The 24,261-nt window shown below is 38.6% G+C and overlaps 2 protein-coding genes across 3 annotated transcripts in view; one reads left to right on the forward strand and one right to left on the reverse strand.

The window, feature by feature from the left end:
- Nucleotides 1-10,132, reverse strand: part of LOC121587712 (surfeit locus protein 4 homolog) — a 29,656-nt gene extending 19,524 nt beyond the window's left edge. Inside the window, exons 1-4 of one of the 2 annotated variants that reach the window (XM_041904815.1) lie at nt 10,042-10,132; nt 9,916-9,953; nt 9,590-9,838; nt 8,913-9,427 (exon numbers count right to left, since the gene is read on the reverse strand). In XM_041904815.1, the coding sequence (XP_041760749.1) occupies nt 8,913-9,074 (162 nt within the window). In that variant the 5' untranslated portion in view covers nt 9,075-9,427; nt 9,590-9,838; nt 9,916-9,953; nt 10,042-10,132. Of the gene's footprint in view, nt 1-8,912; nt 9,428-9,589; nt 9,839-9,915 lie in introns of both variants that reach the window. The other variant, XM_041904898.1, reaches the window with a different exon arrangement.
- Nucleotides 10,133-16,924: 6,792 nt separating this feature from the next.
- Nucleotides 16,925-24,261, forward strand: part of LOC121593902 (dnaJ homolog subfamily C member 16) — a 72,147-nt gene continuing 64,810 nt past the window's right edge. Inside the window, exons 1-3 of the mRNA XM_041917083.1 lie at nt 16,925-17,323; nt 17,412-18,777; nt 22,479-22,710. Coding sequence (XP_041773017.1) covers nt 17,136-17,323; nt 17,412-18,777; nt 22,479-22,710 — 1,786 coding nt within the window. The 5' untranslated portion in view covers nt 16,925-17,135. The remainder of the gene's footprint in view (nt 17,324-17,411; nt 18,778-22,478; nt 22,711-24,261) is intronic.

A 24,261-nucleotide genomic window follows, 5' to 3' on the forward strand; every position in this document is an offset into this window, starting at 1 on the left:
AAGGAAAATATTGTGTGTTTACGCACGTAGTTGTGCGGAATCGTGTAGTATAAAACTGTAAAAGTTTCAATAAAGTGCCAGTGCGATCGCTGAACGAAAGAAACACACACAGCGTAACACGAAAGAAACAAACACAAACACTGGCCCAGGCGCTTCAAAACGCTTAAATTAGTAAGAAAAATAGAATGTGAGCTAGCTTATACTTCCCGTGCCACTTTGCTTGCTTAGGGTCAGAAAAATGTAGAACATGTGGGTTCATAGAGCATAAAAATGAGTTTTGGAGTGTACACACACACGCGCGACGACTCACGCTTACGTTCTTGCTCTACGTTCCTCCACAGAAATCGATAAAAGAAAGGCTCAGCCCTCTACGTTACATAGGAGGAGCGTTACATGCATTTTCAAAATTCCCAAGCAATTGTGACGATGTGTGTCGTCGTCGTGTGTTGTCGGTTTGGTCAGTAAAACTTTTTCTTCACACCAAATCTGTGACTTGGAGTGTCGGCGTTCCGATTGGACCATCGCGACTTTGATCAGTGCGCTCGGTTAAAACGACCTTTTGTATTGTGTGTACAACTAGGTAGCCTGCGCGCCAAAATTTTAAGAGTGCGCGGAGAGTGTATGTGGGTATGTGGGGGTGGGGGTGTGAGATACAGAGACAAATTGTGCTGCACATGAACACATACATTCTGATCGCTCTGGTTAAACTGCGAATACTCAGTTCTGAGCAACTCGTACGACTTAACAACATGCCCGTCATGGGTTCAAGTCCCGAATAGACCGTGCCCCATACGTAGGACTGACTATCCTGCTATGGTAACAATAAGTCACTGAAAGCCAAGCTCACTTTCACTAGTGGGTACAGGCAGGCCATGACCGACAGCGGTTGTTGTGCCAAAGAAAAAAAAACTCAGTTTTGAGAGAATATACTCGAGCGCTCGCGCATGAGTGCAAGCAAGCGCGGTATAGAGGATAGAGGGAGAAAAACGATCATTTTGTTCCAAGCTTTCTACATTTCGGAAGTGACAGCTCTACAGAATCGCTGAACATGTCAACTCCTACTTCCGAACAATTCTATATCTCGCTGAAAGAGTCTATTATATGCCTGAACTCATCTACAACTCGCTGAACATGTCTATATAATCCTCGAAAACCCTGTAATATAAACAGATATATCGCTAGCTGTATCAGAGGCTGACTTCGACCTTATCGCCCTCACGGAAACTTGGCTTGTTGACAACATTCCATCTGCTCTTCTCTTCAACAACAACTTCTCTGTTTACCGCTGTGATCGCTCTCTCAGCGGCTCTAGCTCTCGCGGTGGTGGTATTTTGCTAGCCGTTTCTAACGCATACGAGTCGATAGAATTACCTTCCCGTGATCGTTCTCTCGAGTATATTTGTGTGCGCGTCATCTGCAATAACGCACATCTGTACATCATGGTAGTATACATTCCACCGCAGCTTAGCTCCGAGATATCGACTCTTCGCTCTCTACATGATTGTATCAGCGGCTTCACTCTCACACTGAAGCCTTCGGATCTGCTGTTTGTTATTGGCGATTTCAATCAGCCTAGCATAAGCTGGTCCACAGCTGATCCTTCGTCCTCGCCAGCATACTCATCAATCACGCACTATGAACCAACTGCGCGCTCACTGGCCAACAACACCTTTGTGGATGGATTTAAATTTAACGGATTAGTGCAACTTAATCACATCAATAATTCGCACGGACGCATGCTTGACCTGCTCTACGCTAACAATGCTGCAGCTAAATTGTGTTCGCCTGTCTTTCCAAGTGTTGTTCCGCTTGTACCTCTTGACTCCTATCACCCGGCGTTTGACTTCAATATACGTATTAACTCGTCGACCCGACGCAATTCGACGACTCGACAAAACTCGACGACAACCGCATTTTATCGTTATAACTTTGCTAAAGCTGACTATGTGAAACTGAACGACATGATATCAATGTTTAACAATAGCTTTCATTGTTCCAATTTTATTTCACTTGACGAAGCAGTATGTTCATTCTCGTCTTTTATGCTGCAAGCCTTTGTTGTATGCGTCCCAGTTCAGCGTCCTAAACCTAACCCCCCCTGGGCGGACCGCACACTCAAACGACTCAAACGTGTAAAAAGAGCTGCTTATCGTCACTACCAAACGCGCCGCTGCCAAAGATCTCGCTCGATCTACTTTGACACGCACTCTTTATACTGCAGCTATAACAGGTTTCGATATCGCAGATATTTGAGTAAAATCCAACGTAACCTCTGCAGGTGGCCTGACTCGTTTTGGCGCTTCTACCACAGCAAAACAAAATCCACGCATACACCGAAATCCATTACGTACAAAGGAGCAACAAGTGCCAACACTAATGAAATGTGCAATCTCTTCGCAGATCGCTTCGCAGATTGCTTTTCACCGGCCATGAATGATACCGATACCATTGATGCTGCTCTCGTCAACACTCCGGCTGGCGCAATTAACATGAGCACTCCTTTCATCGACAGTGAGATCGTTTTATCTGCCCTAGCGCAACTAAAGCCTTCCTTCGCTCCTGGACCCGACGGAATTCCTTCTACCGTGCTGAAACGCTGTCAAACGACAGTAGCACCTATCCTTGCAAAATTGTTCAATGCATCGCTAGCCAATGGCTACTTTCCCAAAACATGGAGGAAATATTGGATGGTTCCTATTTACAAAAAGGGCGACAGGACAGATGCCATCAACTACCGGGGTATTACATCTTTGTGTGCCATTGCCAAGGTGTTCGAACTAGTGATATACAAACATCTGCTACATGCATGCCGCAGCTACCTAAGCCCGTATCAACATGGATTCGTGCCAAAAAAGTCGAGTACCACGAACCTGGTTGAATTTGTAACCTATTGCACTAGTCAAATTGATGCCGGAGCTCAAGTCGATGCAATTTATACAGATCTGAAAGCAGCATTCGACTCTCTTCCGCACGCAATTCTTCTCGCTAAACTCGATAAGCTAGGAGTTCCCAGCTCGCTCGTACAGTGGCTTAAGTCTTACCTAATTAATCGCACATACATCGTGAAAATTGATAAGCACATGTCCAAAGAAATAGTCAGCAGCTCGGGTGTGCCACAAGGAAGCAATATTGGCCCGCTTCTCTTCATATTGTTTATCAACGATGTTACCATGGCTTTACCTCCCGACAGTATCAGTCTGTTTGCCGACGACGCAAAAATTTTTGCGCCTATTCACAAAACAGGTGATTGTACATTCCTGCAAGACTGCATCGAAATTTTCTGTTCGTGGTGCAAGCGTAATGGACTGACTATCTGCATCGAGAAATGCTACTGTGTGTCTTTTAGTCGATGCAGGAGCCCAGTGACTGGGACCTACTTCATGGACGGCACTGCAGTTAATCGACAGAATCATGCCAAATACCTGGGCGTTCTGCTTGACTCTAGTTTGAACTTTAAACAGCATATCGATGACGTTGTAGCCAGAGGAAATCAATTACTTGGCGTGGTTATCCGGACAACTAATGAATTCCGCAACCCCATGTGCATCAAAGCTGTGTACAACTGCATCGTTCGTTCGGTTCTGGAATATTCGTGCGTAGTCTGGAGCCCAACTACCGCTTCTTCAATTGCTCGACTCGAGGCGATTCAACGTAAGCTCACGAGATATGCCCTACGCCTACTTCCCTGGCAGGATCGCAATAATCTTCCTCCGTACGCTGCGCGGTGCCGTCTTCTAGGCCTTGAACCTCTTTCGGTTAGAAGACGTAATACACAGTGCTCTTTCATCGCTGGATTGCTAAATGGCTCTATCGACTCATCGCCTTTGTTGCATCGAGTCGATATCTATGCACCATCCCGAACACTTAGGTGTAGAGAAACTCTACGGCTCGCTCAACCCCGTTCCAGTGCTGGTCGGTCTGACCCTATGTTCCGCATGTCGGCTGTCTTCAACACTGTCTCGGACTGCTTCGACTTCGACATCTCAACTCAGTGCTTCAAGGAACGTCTCCGGCTTTTGCCGTGGCCGCAGTGAATTGCGATGTAAATCTAATTTTTGCTATGTATTTTTTTTCTCAATTGAACTGTTACATCTTAATTAGGCCATACGGCCCGTTGAAGATTAAATAAATAATAATAATAATAATAATAATAATATAGACTGTAATATAGACAGATAAATATATGCGCAATCTGAGATTGGGCTCAACCATCTACGTTAGTGATGGGTAAATACGCTTTTTTACCGGAGTCAGATCGATCCGAGCAAAACTCCGGACTCATCGACTCCGAGTCCGCATCAGTCACTCCGGATAACTCCGGATCACTCCGGATCACTCCGGATCACTCCGGATCACTCCGGATCACTCCGGATCACACCGGATTACTCCGGATCACTCCGGATCACTCCGGATTACTCCGGATCACTTCGGATCACTTGGGATCAGTCTAGAGGACATGTGTAGTCGTGTAACTTTTCTATGTCTCTTTTGCCTTTACCATGCCTTTAGATCCTGATGAGTGAAGCATGCATACCTTTCGGGTACGTTCGGATAAGCTCTGTCCCTGTCATGTTAATGATGAAGATAGAATCGTATGCCCTCGGCTGTGCATTCGGGCGTGGGCAGACCCGTGGACGCCGTCTGTTCGCCGACATTCAGGCTCATTCGGACTGATCCGAACTGATCCGAAGTGATCCAGAGTGACCCGGACTCATTCGGACTGATCCGGACTCATTTCAACTGATCCGGAGTAATTCAGATTGATCCGGAGTGATCTAGAGTGATCCGGAGTGATCTGGAGTGATCCGGAGTGATCCGGAGTGATCCGGAGTGATCCGGAGTGACTCGGAGTGATCTGGACTGATCCAGACTGATCCAGACTGATCCGGAGTGATCCGGAGTGATCCGGAGTGATCCGGAGTAATCCGGAGTGATCCGGAGTGATCCGGAGTGATCCGAAGTGATCCGGAGTGATCCGGAGTAATCCGGACTGATCCGGAGTTTAATCCGGTTGTAATCCGGAGTCGGAGTCATATTTTGCGCACCGGAGTCGGAGTTGATCCATGACTCCGCTCCGGATTACCCATCACTACTCTACGTTACACTAGTATTACGTGTAACGCATGTTTATCGCAAACTTAAGCAGCATTTTTGAACGCCTGTTTTAACAACCGTGGATGAGCAAATTAATAGAAAATCATGCCTTAATTTTGATTATTTTTATATGCTAACTAGCTGGCCCGACAAACTGAGTTACTCAGAAAAAAAAACTAAAATATTTCATTATTGTTTTTTGGGATATTTGTATCGTGCCCGTCGTCGATAGGGGATCTCAGGATCCGATCATCGAGTGTAAACCGCCAGCCACCTTACACCAAGTGTCGAAGTGCTGCATAAAACACAACAATCCTGCTCTTTGTATGGGAGTTAGAAAATCACTATTAAATTAATTTTAGTGTAATATTTGAACGATTGTTATGTCTTAAAACCTATTCTCATACCACCATAAGGTGTGTGCAAAGTTTCGTTGAAAATGATCCAGCCATTTCAGAGGTTGCTCGCAACAAACACCGTGACACGAGATTTATATATATATATATATATATATATATATATATATATATATATATATATATATATATATATATATATATATATATATATATATATTATATATATATTATATATATATATATATATATATATATATATATATATATACATATATATATAAGAAGAAGAAGAATATTCGAAAAGCAACAATGTTTCGAATTGTCATATGCTGTTTTATATATGAACATAAAAAAGTACAGCAATCGTTATTAAAGATACAACTTATTAATAATTCATGAGTAGAAATAGATTATATTATTATTATTAAGCTATCATTTTTAACACCAATCAGAGTTGTAACATCAACTAAACAGAATTGCAATTATAACAATCTTATACGTTAAAAAGGGTTAATAATAAAAAATGATTCTTTATTTATTTACCCAGCTATTGACAACGCAGGATAATGAAATACATACAAGTATTTATTAACCTCATTAATCTCACTTTGAAAAAGAGCCCCCGCACCTAAAGTAATTTTGATTTAAAAAGGCCGGAAACTTATTTCATGTATTTCATTTTTTGTATATATTTTCAATATTTTATATTTTCTACTCATAGGAAATGTTACTCCAATTGAAAACTTTTGGGGAGTTTATGAACTTCCTTCTTTCAGATTATTTTTCATAAACCATAGTGCAACAAAGAAAAATATTATTCCTGTTATTTACTTGTAATTTAAAAATTTAATCTCGTAGCTATCCAATTCAAAATATCTCTGTCATGGGGTATATAGGGTAAGATTTTGCTGATGCATTCACCCTTCCTGATCACGACTCTAACACACTAGCAGAGGCCACCGGCAATTCTCCATCGTTTGCTATCGTCTTTACAGGGTTTTCGAGGATTATATTGACATATTCAGCGAGTTGTTAATTCGTTCGAGCATATAATTGACTCTTTCAGCCAAATATTGAATTGTACGGAAGCAGGCGTTGACATGTTCGGCGATTCTGTAGTGCTGTCATTTGTTTTGTTTACACACTGTGCCGCAGGATTCAATTTTTCATTCTTAAAAGTCCTAAAATTAGCTAATAATCATTACCCAAGCTGTTTAATACAATAATTAGTTGAAACAGACATATTTTTTCGAAAACCGTTTGTTTACCTTCTGATGAGAATGATCCAAGCTGCAGTCCAAGGGGTAAGAAAGTGACAGCTCTACAGTATAACCGAACATGTCAACGCCTACTTCCGAACAATTCTATATCTCGCTGAAAGAGTCGATTATATGCTCGAACGAATCAACAACTCGCTGAACATGTGAATAATATCATTGAAAACCCTGTATTATACCCGTATACTAATGTCAACTGTGCGATCGTATAAAGTGTTACAATAAGGAACCATTCTGCTTTGGATCGTTGCTTAGGCAACATCTTCAGCGTTTCACCTTAAGTCTTCAGCCTTCAATTCTTCTGTCTTCAGTTTTCCGCCTTCAGATCTTCCGCCTTCAGTTCTTCAGTCTTCTGTCAATTAATTGTTGTAAAATCAGTGGTCATTACAAAGGGTTTTCTTAATTGTGGGACACTTTCGTTTCGTTTAGCTTGGATTTGACAGATGGCGCTACGTACTGTGGCGAACGAAATGTAAACAATTTTGAAGTGCATTTTCAAACGCTAATTACTCAGTGAATAAAACGAGTTATGAGTCGAACGACACATCATTTTAAAGCTTAAGTCTTCCTCTTTCCGTTTTTTGTACATATATATGTCAAAATGTCAAAATGTGTTAACCGTAGAGTTGGCAACCAGATTTACACACGTAAGTTGGCAACCGGCATACCCGGGTATTCCACACGTTTTGATGCAAAAATTAACGATTTTCATAGGTAAACAATGCTCTCTATATTTTAATGCTGTAAGCAAGTAATGCCGACCATCTATTCTCTTCCATTTCATTTATTCATAAAATTTTTTCATTTTATTATAAAAATAACGGTCAAATCGAAATTTGGAATCGCTTGAATTTGACTCGAAAATAAGCACAATACGAAAAGAGGAAGAAGAGAAACGTCATTCTCCATACAAAATGTATGGAATACCCGGGTATGCTGGTTGCCAACTTACGTGGTAAAGTTAAAAAAAATTCAAAATAAAATACTTACAGGCGGTTTAAAATTACAACTTATGCACTAAAAAATCATAAATTAAAAGTTGAGAGGCTATGGAAAATTTCAGGTTAATAAAAGCAATGAATCAAAAGTTATTGCAGTTCGAAGTTGAAAAAAATACCCAGGTATCCGGTTGCCAACTTAAAGGTTAAATAATGTAGAAAACAGAAAAACCTGCACCTCAATAGAGCTGTCAAAATTAAACTTGGGCGGGATAAAATCAACATTCGATCCAGTCCCACCAGACCATTGACAGCTATGAAATTAGATAATCCATATGGAGATAATCCACTATTTCTACTGGCCACCGTCTGCTCACGTATGCTCTGAATGATGATTCGAATCATCTGCTTCACGAAGAACGGTATTTGGAGTACATTGCAAGTTGCATATAAGATATCCGGCATGTTAGTGGTAAAGACAATTCTGCTGCAGAAACATTATCCCAAGTCAAAATCATCTCAGCTCCTTAAACAGTAGATTTCGAAAGTGCTGCAAGAGACAAAACTACAGAAACTACTGGCTGATCGAAATTCATCAAAGCTTTTACAATCATCACTAAGAATCTAAGATCGTCTGTTTTAACTGAATAATTTCTGAATTTTGATGTGTTGGATACCGGACAATTTAAACCGTATGTACCAGAGAAATTACGGCTACAAGTTCTTCATAACATCCATTGCCTTTCTCATCCTGTTATTCGAGCAATGAGAAAAATGGTTAAGGGAAAGTTCGTTTGGCCCTCTACGAATCGGGACGTCGCCCGCTTGGTAAGATCCTGTATCGATTGTCAACGATCGAAAATCCAGCATCACAACATCTGCAGCACTGTGCGAATTCGAACTTCCCAAAAGTCGTTTCCGCCACGTTCATATCGATTTGGTTGGACCAATTCCGACGACAAATCGAAAGCGGTACTTACTAACGATTATGGTCTGGCTTAGTCGTTGGCCGGTAGCAGTTCTCCAGATATGTTATCTGAAACAGTCGCTAAAACATTTTGTGAATTTTGGAAATCTTAGTTTAGTGTTCCAGAAATAATCACGACAGTTCAAGGACGAAACCCCGATTTGTTCATGGAATTGACACGACTTCTTGGGGCTCTTCGTATTCGTACTACGGCGTACCGTCACGAAGCTAATGGCTTTTTCAAATGTTTTCATCGAAAGTTAAAAACGTCGCTCACCTGTGTCGATTCGAAACGATCGTGCGATAAGCTGACGTTGGTCCTTTTTGGCTTGCGAACAGCTATCGGGGATATCGATTGTTCCGTCACCGAGGTGACACACGGACAGCCCCTGCGAATTCCTGGCGATTTTTTGGACCTTCGAAGACGGAAATATGTCATTCAGAGTTTGCCTAACTGCTTTACCACACCTAGCAACAAATCGGACCGATAAAAAACTCGCAGAATGTTAAACGATCGGTATTTGTTCCGAAGGAGTTGCGAACGGGTTTTTGTGCAAATCAATTCAGTTTGCCGCATCTTACACACCCATACGAAGAAGGGGTTTTCCAATTATTGTAGGGCATGATAAGTAAATGGACATAAAAATGAACGGTGAAAAACGAAGAATTTTGAACGATCGTATCAAACCAACCATCAACTATCAAGAATGATGGAAGAACATAAGTTATGCCATCCGGTCACCGGGTTCGGTTCTTGGTGGAACTGGTGGGTTGGTTATAGAATGCGCACCGCTGATATCAATGAGGAAAAAGAAAATAATCGCATAGCGACGTGTTAAATTATGACTGAATAATCGAAAGTTTAAATTACGGCCTGCAAGACGGCTGAACGAAGATGTCCACCGAAAGTATCTTAATATGATGAGTTATTGACCAATGTGTTCAATAGCATACCTGATCTGCAACTTCTTCAGTCTTTTCTATGTATTGATTGGGTATATTCATTGTTGATGGTCGTTGACAGCTAAGATGTTTTTGTTAAACAAATATATGTGATGTATTAATCCTCATCCACTTATTCCAATTTTTTTCAATTACTTTCGTGGATAAAATGATACACAGGTGTTTAAGAAATATTTGTCCGCATAGAAATCCGAAATCCGAATGATTTGTAATAGCTATCCAGTTCAAGATTTGTTAAACCTATTGACAAAAGAAAAGGTAACACATTAATATGAACTCATTTTATATTCATTGTCCGATCCGGAACACCATCTTACCAATTCATAAATGAATGTGAATTTATTTTAAATAAGCCCTTAAAGAGATTTGTATAACATGGCATTCATATACTTTACAAAATCAAGATATTAAAAGAGCTCAACCGTAGATTAAACAATACATACTACTTTTTCTGTTACACGTTATTCAGGAAAATAACCCAGCATTAAGTTGAAGGTGTAAGGCTAACAGTGTGATGTGTAATTATTGCAGTTCTTGCAATTATTCTTGTACTTCCGCATTTGTTGTCAAAACTTCAACATTACCGTTCAAATAGACATAAAGCGAAAACTTCGCGCCAACACAGAGTTACTTGTCTCGCGCGACATTTCTGCTTCAAATGAAATAATAAAAAATACCACGTTAATTAACGAGCCAGATTAATATCAAACGCAAAAAAATTGATTTGAACGCATTTTAAGTTTTTTTTTGTGTTTTCAAACTTAAAACAAGTAAGCGGAAGGCCATGGGAGTGACAAAATGCTGAATTTTTTTTCAAAATGTGAGCTTTTGTCACTTTTTTGAGCTTTTGTCGAAATTTTGTAACCTGGAGCAGTCAGGAAAAAAAGTTGGCAAAAGTTGACAAAAAGTGACAAAATTTGACGTTCGTGAAAAAGCGTAAACAAACAGCTATTTGGCGCAGTTGTGACCCATTGTTATGATAATAATGCTAAAATGCATGATTCTAATTGATTTATGTACCTATTTAGTACTTCTTAAACAAAATATCGATGATATTCAGATGTTGGAGCTTTCTGTCGCTCTTGTGTATGTTTTTGGTGCGGCCACGAGAAAAGCTCTTTTTTGCAGTTGACAAGCAATTTTGACAAAGTTGAAAATTTTTTCAACATTTTTTCAGCTCCGTGGCCAGGCGCTAAGTTGGTTGACTGAGCTATTGATGATGGTTGCAAATGAGCTACTTTGATCTACGCGGAGTGAAATTTTTGAGCTATTTTTTGTCGCGCGCGAGATTGTCGCTCTATGTCTATTTGAACGCGGAGTTGCGGAGTGGTTTGAGAGGGCAATTAACCAAAGGTGTTATAATATGACAAGGTAACCGTTCAAATAGAAAACGTCGCGCGCGATGAAATTTCAATCCGTGTACATCAAAGTAGATCATTTGACTCAGTCAACCAAATTGTTTTTTATTTGAAAACACACAAAAATAGGTTAAAATGTGTTCAAGTCTAATTTTTTACGTATGGCATTGATTTGGCTCGTAAAAAACTTGATAATTCGATAATTTCGGATAATGTTGCACGAGGCCAGTAGCTCTGATTGCAAAATTTAGCTACTTTTCGTTGCGCGAGACGTCGTCGCCCGCGACGTTGTCGCTCTGTGTCTATTTGACCCAAGGTTATTTAAAAATATCAGGTGGTGAATGAGGGCCTTTGCGGGATCGCCATAGTTGAGAGACTTTACGTCATTTTAAAACCGTTAAGCAATGGTTTCAGCTCATAAAGCATAGCAAATATAAACGATTACTTTGTAACTACAATCAATTTTGTGTTTCTATTGATTTTATCGAAAAAATGAGATGTAGTAACAAAATATTTGATGATTTGTTTATGCACGAAATGTAAAATCATGTAAGTAAGAGTTCCAATCTCACGTAAATTGTCCATGCAGCTTGCAGATAAAGAGGAATTAATCTGAAAATTGCAAAAAATAATGATGTCTTAGTTTATAACCTCAAAAATGTAGAAAACACAATGAATTATAGAATAAATTTACGAAATAACACGAAAGTACACACTTGATTCAATGTTTTAATATTAAAGACGAACTTGCAAAGCATAAAATATATTTCTAAAGAATATTTAATCGAAAAAATGTAGAAGATAAATTACATGAACGGCGATTTTATCGGACGCCCTGTCAAATTTTTGAATGGGATTTGACAGATAACGTCGGACGACGAAATCGCACTTCCGACGTTATCTTTCAAATCCCATATAAATCTCGTCCGATAAAATCGCATCCGATCAGCGTTGCCACCGCCCTAACCGTATTAATACACGATGCGCAATCTCAGATTGCGCATATATTCGTTTTATCAAAATATATGTCATTTCGCGTATCCAACCCTGAGCTATAAACGTCATTTCCATACAATTTCAGATTGCGCCAAGATTGCGCATAAATTTTCAAGATTATATGTCTGAGATATATACATTTTTTTGACAGATAAATATATCAAACCTACCCGTTTGACAGATAAATATATGCGCAATCTGAGATTGCGCATCGTCTATAGCTACGGTAACCGTACCAATAGACGATGCGCAATCTCAGATTGCGCATATATTTATCTGTCAAACGGGTCGGTTTGATATATTTATCTGTCAAAAAAAAATTATATAGCTCGGACATATAATCTTGAAAATTTATGCGCAATCTTGGCGCAATCTAAATGTATGGAAATGACGTTTATAGCTCAGAGTTGGCTACGCGAAATGACATATATTTTGATAAAACGAATATATGCGCAATCTGAGATTGCGCATCGTGTATTAATACGTTAAAGTTGTTCAGGGCAAAATGACAGTTCTCAACTTTACAGGATTTCACACTTAATCTCAAGACTGCGGGACCTCTTCCCGAATCTGTCTTAGCCAATCCCAAGACTGCGGAATGATGCTTGAAAACGTTGATGATACCTGAATTCATCGGATGCGATGCTGAATCTGCGGCACATTACTCGAACACACAGTACCGCGCCGAGGACATGCGGTCGAATATTTTTTACACGTATAACCTTTGTGTACATCAAAGTATTAGAAACACAATTATTCGATTTACAGATTACACAATTATTTACAGGAGTTGCCAACTTTAATTCGTTCGCAGGCTGTTTAAAATGCACCACCGAAGGGATCAAACTGCAAGGAAGGGTTACATTTCTCGATTGCAACGCATCAGAACGAACGGATGAAGCCTTTCGGAAACAAATGTACGGTGATCATCACAAAATTGATTCGCCATTACTGTTATTAGATAACTTTGATATCATCCTTCAAATAATTGTTAGTGATCAGTTGCATTTAATTGACTTAGGCGTAACAAAACGATTTTTGATAGGCTTGATTGAAGGTAAATTTGGCTTTAAAAAAAGACTTTCTCCTTCTATACTTGCACAATTATCTGGAATGTTGATGAACATACCCAAATAGCCAGCTCGTACTTTATAGCTGATTTAGGGCTGTTTAACGAAAAATCGTTCCGATGTCGTACTTTGTGGCTGATTAAGAGACAGACGGTACTTTGCGGAACTATCCCAAGCGCCACAGATTAAGCTTAAACGACTGAAAAATTGAATATCCATAGGAAAAAAATGAAAGCTTCACAGCTTCATTGGTTTGATCAATAGATGGCGTATTACAACTCATCATTACCCAAGTGCCACAAATCCACTAAAAGACCACTAAACGGCTTCTAAACGACTCAAGTTCTCTACCTAAACGGAATATAGAAAGACTTCGTTTAGCAGACGGCAAACGACTCATTCATTCTAAAAATAGCAAAAAAAGCTGGTGGCGCTCTCTATTGGTGGGATACCCCCCAACCAGTTGAGCTTCATCGCTTGGAGGAGAGCTTTCTCATTTCCTCTGTACTGTTGTATGGTTTCGCATTGAAGTTATGCATCGCTAGAACTAGAACGGCGATTCGATTGTTTAAATACTAAACTCCAACGGAAACCACCAGTACTGAAGCAAGTGAGATTTGAGTAATGGTCGTTGGTGTTGATACCCACGTATCTGACCACACAACCATTCATATAGATTTTTGCTCAGAAAGTTAGAAGGCTATATAATAGGTATTATAGCGAAACACATTGCAAGAAAAGGATAGCAATATAATGATGAGTTGTAATACGCCATCTATTGATCAAACCAATGAAGCTGTAGAGCTTTCATTTTTTTCTATGGATATTCAATTTTCCAGTCGTTTAAGCTTAATCTGTGGCGCTTGGGGCAATCTCAGATTGTGCATATATTTATCTGTCAAACGGATCGGTTTGATATATTTATCTGTCAAAAACTATTTATATATCTCGGACATATAATCTTGAAAATTTATGCGCAATCTTGGCGCAATCTGAAATTGTATGGAAATGACGTTTATAGCTATAGGGTTGGCTACGCGAATTGATATATATTTTGATAAAACGAATATATGCGCAATCTGAGATTGCGCATCGTGTATTAATACGGTAAAACACGTAAATCGTGCTATCGAATCTCACGCTCATACATGGGAACACTACAACAGTGCAGTGCTGAAGACGCTTGTAAGGTTTTCTTTTGACAGTTGCAATTTCAAATTTCAAATTAAAAGCGAAATTTTTCATTGAAATATTTCAACGGCATTTAATTACTGCTAAATGCACTGCTAATCGCCTTTGATTCGCCGGCGATTACTAGAAGGCATTTAACGAAAATTTGCGGGTAGGGTATTCAAGGCAACCGGCTACCCGGGTAGCCAAATCAATTTTGAATTCTCCTTTCTCTGATTCTAGGAATCCGATTGACTTGAAATTTGGTATACAGGCGGTCCCCGAGATACACGGTTAATGGGGACCGAAAACGACCGCAATATACCGCGGATCTCGAATTTCCGCGTAAGTCGAATCTCGTGAATCCCAGCTAAAATTTCACTAATTTTCGTGTAATTTTGCTATTAGGGGGCGGTTTTAGTCACTGTATGAGTTATTTGATATGATTCTTACTGAATATAACAGTTTAAAACCTTTTGAAATAGTTTTTAACATTCGATCGAAACGGAAATTATTTGGCAATTTACAATTGATGTGTCAATCAGTACAATTTGGTCAAAGAACTGTCAAATTTAGAAAACCGTGTATCTCCGAATCCGCGTATAAGAGGTACCGTGTATCTCGGGGACCGCCTGTATTTGTGTAATTCACAGCCATCTTTCTCTGGAATTTTTCGTAGATTTTTTGGAGTAAAGTCTGTTCCCGAGTTACGCGGTTTCTGCATTCCCGACGAATCCGCGTAACTCGAATATCCGCGTATGTCGAATTTCACGTTTTTTGACTAAAATACTATTGATAACTCGGAGTTTTTGATTTAATTTAGTACTTTTATACACTTTTTCATTTATTTGAGATAATTCGTGCAGAAAATTCTAATATTTCTGGCTTTTAAGCGGTTTCAATTTGTTAGCAAAAATGCCATTTATTCCTAACTTGAAGCAAATTGTACTGATTTGACATTTAATCTGTCAAATGTAGAAAACCGCGTATCTCCGAATCCGCGTAAGTCGAGAACCGTGTAACTCGGGAACAGACTGTATAATTAAACTGTTTTTAAGAATTAAATTTTCCAATACCCCTATTCCAGGCAATCGGGCTACCCGTATAGCCAGTGACTTTGGAGGCTTCCCAAATAGCCAGAATTGCTTAAGCAGCTTATTTTAGCACGCTAAAGATCGCTGCTCTAATTCGCCTTTTGCAGTAAATAAACAGCATCAAAGTTCTATCCCAAGTGCCACAAATCCACTAAACGACCACTAAACAGCTTCTAAACGGCTCAAGTTCTCTACCTAAACGGAATATAGAAAGACTTCGTTTAGCAGACGGCAAACGACTCATGCATTCTAAAAATAGCAAAAAAGATGGTGGCGTTTTCGTTTGGTGGTATACCCCAACCAGTGGAACTTCATCGCTTGGAGGAGAGCTTTCTCATTTCCTGTGTACTGTTGTATGGTTTCGCATTGAAGTTATGCATCGCTAGAACTAGAACGGCGATACGATTGTTTGAATACTAAACTCCAACGAAAACCACCAGCACAGAAGCAAGTGAGATTTGAGTAATGGTCGTTGGTGTTGATACCCACGTATCAACGACCATTCATATAGATTTTTGCTCAGAAAGTTATAAGGCTGTATAGGTCATAATAAGAAGAAACTTGTCGAAACACATTGCAAGAAAAGGATAGCAATATAATGATGAGTTGTAATACGCCATCTATTGATCAAACCAATGAAGCTGTGGAGCTTTCATTTTTTTTTCTATGGATATTCAATTTTCCAGTCGTTTAAGCTTAATCTGTGGCGCTTGGGATGTGGGTCTTTCAAACAGCTCCTAAGCAGCTTCCTTATGCCACGATGCCAGGGATTATTTTTCTTTGTGTTTTTTTTCAAGCAAGCGTCATCGATGAAATAAACAACAAGATTTGTTTCGTTTAAAAACATATGTATATTTTTAAATCTTTTGTATTGATGAATTATACAAATTTTTACACAATTTACTGATAATTCACAATCACTTCACTCAATATTCATTCTTCAATTAACGAATCTAACTTGTGCAGCAGCAATGAGATTATTGCCGGCGTCCGTGTTTGACACTTTGACAAAAGCCACCTTGTACCGATGTCATGCATTAAAAAGCTATAAAGTTCCACCAAGTTCGGTACGCTTTCTTAACAAGCCTTCAAGTTCCACCATGAACCCTACACATAGTGCTAATCAGCCGCAAAGTTCTAAAAAGTACCATGTGCCTGTTAAAAAGCTCCATAGTTCCGCAAAGTACCGTCTATCTCTTAATCAGCCAAAAAGTACGACATCGGAACGATTTTTCGTTAAACAGCCCTAAATCAGCTATAAAGTACGAGCTGGCTATTTGGGAAGGGCCAATTTGTTTGCAAATAAAAAAAAACTTTTTTCAAAATTACAGAAAAACTGTGTTTAGTTAAACTGCAAGTAGATGCAGCTTTGAAAAAAAAATCATGCAAACACGGTGAGCAGATTAATAGATATTAGCTATTGAATCCGCAATGATGCGATGACCCATGCAAAATGTGTGATCCTACCATGGTAGGCGGTGGTAGCACAACATGTATCCTTTTGGTCGTAGACACAACGGTTAAATTGGTAATTTTGTCTGGCTAGGAAGTCCCAATGAAGGCGCCCGGCAAATGCGATGACAATTAATTCTCTAAGTACATACACCTTGGTATTCTTTACGCATATGTCAAAATGATATGTGCAGAACAGCAGCATGATTATTTGTTAAAATTGTCATGGTGTATCTGCTATGCATTCAATGTATCTTGATTTTAAGTTTATAACACCATGAATAAGGAAAAGTTCTAGTCACGAATTCGTTGTGTTGCATAGTATTATAAAGTGCTGTCACGGGAAAACGTATAGATACACACAATTTACATAAACACGTTAGATCAATGAGAAAAAATGAATACCAAAGCAATTATTAATCGTCATTCGAAATCTTTAGTTTATTGGATCAGGCTTTTACTATTTTTTGCCTCAATCTGCTTAAGTCTGAGTGCGTCCAGTGATCCCTACTCAATTCTAGGGGTACATAAACGAGCATCCATGCAGGACATACGTCGTGCTTATAAACAATTGGCAAAGGAATGGTAAGTAATGATACAAATCAATCGCAATGAAGTCCCAGCGATACCAAAGAGAATAAAAAATTATGCAAAATGTTTGATTTTTCTACAGGCATCCTGATAAATCCAAACATCCCGAAGCTGAAACAAAATTTGTAGAAATCAAACAATCTTACGAATTGCTATCAGATTCGGAACGTAGGCGAGCCTTTGACCAATATGGAATAACAAACGAAGATGCAGTTCTCGATCATAATCGTCCAGAATATAATAATTACGGTCGTTTCAAGGACACGTTTGAACATTTTTATGGAGCACATAACTTCAATTATCATGATCAGGATATAAGCTTGTATCATCGCCTTTCAATTACTACAAAATACTATGAAACCAATATTGTACCAAAAAGTCGTCATACACCTCAAATACTCATGTTTTACGCCGATTGGTGCTTTGCATGCATGAAAGCTGCAAATTCTTTCAAAAAGTTAATAGACACGCTTGAACCATATGGAATTACTTTTGCCACTGTTAATGCCGGGCACGAAGAACAACTTGTAAGAAAAGTCGGTGTACACTCGCTACCATGCGTAATTATGGTGCTAAATGACCATAATTATGTTTACAAGGATAGTGTTTTCAATCCACAGCACGTTGTGGATTTTATAAGACAAAAAATGCCTTATAAATTATTGACGCCAGTTACAGATAATACGCTTGACAAATTTTTGAACGGATGGGTTGATAATCGGGTTCGTGCTCTAATTTTAGAACCAAGAATGCAACCACGACTACGTTACCTTATAACTGCTTATTACTTTCGCGAACGAGTAGTATTTGGATTCGTTGAACTTAACTCCAAAGAAACTGCATACATTCAAGCTAAATTTAAAGCGCATCCTGAACTTGATACATTACTTATTTTTAATGAATTTCCGCCTCAACCAATTGCGACGGTCACAATGTCTGATATTCCTTCAACAACGCTGAACAATATTATTTCACTCAACAAATATCTCATACTTCCACGACTTTCATCCCAAGACATGCTGGAAAGTGTATGTCCAGCTGAATGGAACCGCCCTCGTAAAAAATTGTGTGTTGTGTTAGTCACTGAAAATACCAGATTGCATGATGGAGCACGTACTGTAATGCGTAAGATAGCTCTAGAATCTCTTTATAATCGAGAGAAAGTACGGTTTGCTTACATCTATCAAGAAAAACAGAATGATTTCATCAGCGCATTTTCAAAACACAATCAATCGAAAGAAACGCTACTGCAGATTATTATCTTTTGGCGTCGAGATACCAAACATATTCGTTATGAATGGGTCGATCAAACTATTCTCGAAGCAGATAAAGTGTTAGAAAACGACACACACGATCAATATTTCAACAATACAAAACAAAAACTGGATTCAATAATTCATCGCTTGCTACGATCCACGGAAGCGCTTAGTTTTGAAACGGAAGTCAAGGTAACTATGCTAATCTTTAAGTGCTTTTATGAAACTAAAACGAAGAGTTATTAACCTATCCAGTCATTTGCCCGAGAGACTCTGACAGTGCTTTTGTTCTCCGTTCCGATTCAATCGTCGCGTGGGGGCAAGGAATGGGAAAGGGAGATACAACAATGATAATGACACATTTTGCACATCATCTTTTGTGTAAAGCTATGCAGATATGCAGAACAGGTGAAATATTTTTAAAGTATTTTTTTCACCTTTTTGCTATTATTTTTATTATTTAGATACTGTAGGCCAAGCAGAAGGCAACGCGAGCGATAACTTGGCATGGTTGTAAGTCCTCTGAATTGGTCGCATTTTAAAGCAAGTCTTGTAAACTACTGTTGTATTGCCTCTTTTGCGTTAATCATCGTAGTGCAATTCGCGAACCAAAGACTTCACCTACCAGCGCACAAGACAATTATCGGAATTGTCGAAAGATAAAACCTAGCATCTTGTATGCATTGTTAGCAATGTTGTCAACGTGTTATCGAAAATTTAAACTAGAGTACAGTGCAACACTTAGATCACAAACATGACGGCAATCTAACACACAACCTAACATGAATAATTATACTTGATCGTTTTTTCAAGGTTATGAAACGATATAATAAAAATAACAATCAAGGGCTAGCTCTAGATCCAGGGTGGCCACTCAACCGGGAAAATGGGGAAATTCTCAAAAAAAAAAATCGGAAAATTATCACAAACTTTTGCTACCACTGTTTACCATCGTACTAAATATATTTTCAATTAGTGGGATGTTTTGTATATTGTTCCCAACTTACCACAGGCCAGCAACATCACAGCAATGTGTAAGGACAACATTTTCCGTTTCTCACATATGGTACGCAATATATGTACTATACTTCTCATTCGCACTGGTGCAATACTTACGTTCACCGATATCGGTTATTGCATATTTCGGGTATGGTGTGCCTATTCGTTCTATCTTCCACTCGTCTTTTGTTATTCATCTCTTGTGAAGTTGCGGTCGTGTCGAATTCAACGGTGGATTTAGTGGACGATCCCAGTTTTTGAACATAACTGATAATTTTTGTCCCTTTTAGCAATTTTAAGGTTACCCAATCAGACATCGCCTGTACATTGGCATTTTGCATTTTGGTTTTGGGCCTCTGCCTTCATTCCGCCCATTCCCACACTGGCACTGATGGTTGAGGTGGCGTCGTTTCTGCAGTCCAATCGTTGCTCCTTAGTTTAAGTTCAAGTAAACGTGAATGAACCGAGTCGTTAATCAGAATGAACGTGAACGTGATTTCGATTCTTTCGTTGTTTTTTTTTGCAATTAGCAATACTCGTTGATTCTGTGAATAGGTTAGGTACTAAAGGTGGGCTTTTCGGAACGTTAATGAACCGAGTTGTTCATTAGAATGTACGTGAGCTCGATTTCGGTTCATTTGGAAATAGCATAATAGCAAGCAATAGAGTTGGTACACGTTTCGAAAATCAGTAGAAATTTAGATCAAGTCGTCTGGTTGCCTGCACTGCATGCCAATATTTAAAATTTATTATTTGACGATATAACGTACAAACAGCTAAATGTAGCATTTCTTGTTTAGGATACAAATTTTTTATGTTGCAAGTTTTTCAATTGTTTTTTATTTATTTCAAAATGATAATGAATTAGTGATGGGAATAGTTCCGAAAATTGAAGAACGGAACGAAACTGCCAATCTGGAGAAAAAGAATGGAACGCGGAACACAGGTTCAAGATAACCTGTCATGGTTACGCTTTTTTTAGTTGCTCATTGCAGTTGCTTTATTTATAGATAACTTGAAAGTATTCATTTAATACTGTGTAATATATTTTATGTGCAATCAGATTGATTCAAGTAAAGCTAAATAATAGTTTATTGAATGTGTAAAACTATTCTACTGCTAAAAGAAAAACGCTTAACTTATTTAACCCGCTATACAGTGCATTTGATATTAAAAGGTCGAGACATTTTGTTGTTTTTGTTTTTAACTAAAATAGATCATTTTTCTCTTTTTTTTCTTCTTATCAATAATTTAAATTAGAAATGTTTTGCAACGCACACTACACTTATTGAATTAATATTTCACAATAGAAGGAACTAGCATCGAATTATCGGTCTATAACAAATACAGTCAACTCTCTCTTAAATGAGAGGCGATGGGACTGTCTAAAAAGAGGGCTTTTCAAATTACAGAGGTTAAAAGAGAATGTAAGGTCCATACAAACAAGAAAGAGACAGCACATTTAGTATGCAGCCTTAACTGTTGCTACAGGAAATTGCGAACACGATTGCCAATTCGAGCATACATCATTCAATAATCATGGCAACACCATATTCAAATATGAGGGATACAGATTTCAGAGGTTTTCCAAATTAGAGGGACAAAAATGTACTGGAAATGAAGGGACTGTAGAAAATGTTCAAATAAGAGAGGGTTCACTGTACATAGAGAGTTAAATTGTTTCCGTAGGGTTTACATTATACTTTACGGTGCACTAACGGAGTTTCCATTTGTCCGGTAGTTCACTTTAATTGGCTATAAGAATAGCGCTATTCCACGAGTCGATAAACGGTGTTCAATAAATTATTGCTGACGGCTACACGTGTTGTGCACTCTAAGTTTTTATTTGCACAAAGAAATTTTCAGGTAAACATTCAAGTTAGTTTATTGAATGCGCAACGAAACAGCTTAGCACCAAACACATAGCAATTCATTGATTACCACAATCCAGTCAAAATAACTCACCAATGCTGATAATATCCATATGGCAAAAGAGAAGCAATTCATTGATTGCATTTACCGCTATCGCTGGAAACAGGTTCAGATTTTACCTGCTACCTTTGTATGTACCAAATCGGCCAATCGTATGAAAGAGAGCAGATGATTGAGCGTTCCAGACCGGATCGAAAAGAACGCTGAGAGAAACAAGTTCAAAATGATCCTGGATGCTTTGTTTACAGCAAATCAAAGAGCAGCTCTCTCCGTCGAGCGTTCTTGGCTGGATCGCAAAGAGCACTGAGAGCAACCAGTCCAGCACAGATCGCCGAGAACGCTTAGTATAGCCGGTTCACATCGGATCGATAAGAACGTTGATAGCAGTCGGTTCAGGTCGGATCGCAAAGAACGGTTGGAGAAACAGGTTCAGTTTGAACCTGATTGGGTTAAAAATAAGGATCGCGGTCCGGATGCTTGCATACTGGAACGGATCGCACCTGGCTGGTTCGGAACGCAACGCGCCTCACTATAATGAATGTATCAAAACAACCATATAGTTAAAATCTTATGAACCGGTTCATTCAATTTTTTAGGTCAACTGAATGAACCGTACGGTTCTGGCCCATTTGGTACACCTCCTTCTCAAACCCCGTATGGACCGTAATCCCCATACGTAGAACTGGCTTTCCTACTATGGGAAATTCATAAATTAACATGCGCAGTGGTGGTTTATGTAAGGCTTGACCGACAACGGTTTCACTTTCAAATGAAAAGAAACGGCAGCAGGGTTTGCAGTTGCCAGCAAAATATAGAAACGGCAATACTCATATCGTTTTAATGCATGTACGAAACATATTATCATTTTGCCATAGCTGCGTTAAACATGTCGTTTTAGTTTCATCACAGAACCTGTTACTGCTACAAAATCTAATATTACTTCATGTTATTTCTTTTTCTAGGATCTATTTGATGAGAATTCGGAAAGCTCGATTATGCGCATGCTAAACCGCATCATTCTGGCATTAGAATATATTTCAGATAATTTAGGACACGAACATATTCTTCCAGCGATATCTGTTCTTGGTACCGTAACATTTATTCTTATCATTGGATATTTAATGTCCTACCTGTTGCATTTAGAAGAAGAAGACATCCAACTTAACAAAAGCAAACGCTTGGAAAATTCAAACGGTAAGTATATCATGTCATACATCGTTTCCTGGGCTTGTTTTCGACAATTTTTCTTAAAGTAACTAAGTATTTAAAACAGTGGGGTCTTTCACGATACGGAGGTTGACAGCTGGAGGCTGTCCGTCAAACACTGCGAGGGTTGCGAGTAGCATCATCTGCTCGAAATCTAATGTTTTTAAAACAATCTTTTTGTTTTATTCATAAATTATTATTTTTGCGGGTTTATTCGTCAAAAATATCATTATTTAAACTATTGTGGATTTTTGCAAAATAAAATGTCAATATGCAGGTGTTTAGTATGCTACAATTTGCACTGTTATCCCGCCATGCAATTGAGAGCGATTTGCGAGGGCGCGCGAGGGTTCGCACGCCATACAAGTTCACAGCCCCAGAGCCCTCGCATTAAAGAGCTCGCATCGCATATAGTACATTTTTTAATTTTATCGACTGGTCCTTTGCCGTCGATAAACAAACAATACTGTCCTTCAACACTAGAGATGGGAATTTAAGTGTTTTCAAAGGTAACATGAGTGAACCGAGTCATTGATTGCTATGAACGTGAAAGTGATTTCCGTTCTTTTCTTCTTTTATAAAAAAAAAATAACTAAAGGCCCGGGTTTACTGATCTTATTCGCTAGCGAAATTTTTATTTCACTAGCGCATCTAGCAGCAACTGACCGAAACATGTTGCCATGAAATTATGTACTTCTTCAGAAACTATGTTATTTTTCCGTGCTTTCTTAACCGTAGAGTTGGCAACCAGATTTACACACGTAAGTTGGCAACCTGCATACCCGGGTATTCCACACGTTTTGATGCAAAAAATTAACGATTTTCATAGGTAAACAATGCTTTCTATATTTTAATGCTGTAAGCAAGTAATGCCGACCACATATTCTCTTCTATTTCATTTATTTATTAAGTTTTTTCATTTTATTATAAAAATAACGGTCAAATTGAAATTTGGAATCGCTTGAATTTGACTCGAAAATAAGTACAATACGAAAAGAGGAAGAAGAGAAACGTCATTCTCCATAAAAAAGTATGGAATACCCGGGTATGCTGGTTGCCAACTTACGTGGTAAAGTTAAAAAATCAAAATAAAATACTTACAGGCTGTTTAAAATTACAACTTATGCACCAAAAAATCATAAATTAAAAGTTGGGAGGATACGGAAAATTTCAGGTCAATAAAAGCAATGAATCAAAAGTTATTGCAGTTCGAAGTTGAAAAAAAATACCCGGGTATCCGGTTGCCAACTTAAAGGTTAAACTGGACTTGGTTTTAATACTAAGGGTTAAATCAAGAAATATACCAAATATGAGTTCTTTATCTTTTTTGGTTCTCTAGAAAAGACCTCTCATAGTTGAGACTTGTTAAAAAACGCAGAAAAATCTTCACTTTTTTGGAAAGCTTTGAACCTTTGTAACTTTTTCAAATATGAACCGATTTTGATAAGTTTAGCCATTTTTTAAAGGATATTTAGGCAGCTTTATAAATACATAAAAGATTTTTAGTTAGGTTAATTTTGTGCAAAAATATAGATAATA

This window comes from Anopheles merus, chromosome X (genome assembly GCF_017562075.2).
Source record: "Anopheles merus strain MAF chromosome X, AmerM5.1, whole genome shotgun sequence".
NCBI classification, from domain to species: domain Eukaryota; kingdom Metazoa; phylum Arthropoda; class Insecta; order Diptera; family Culicidae; genus Anopheles; species Anopheles merus.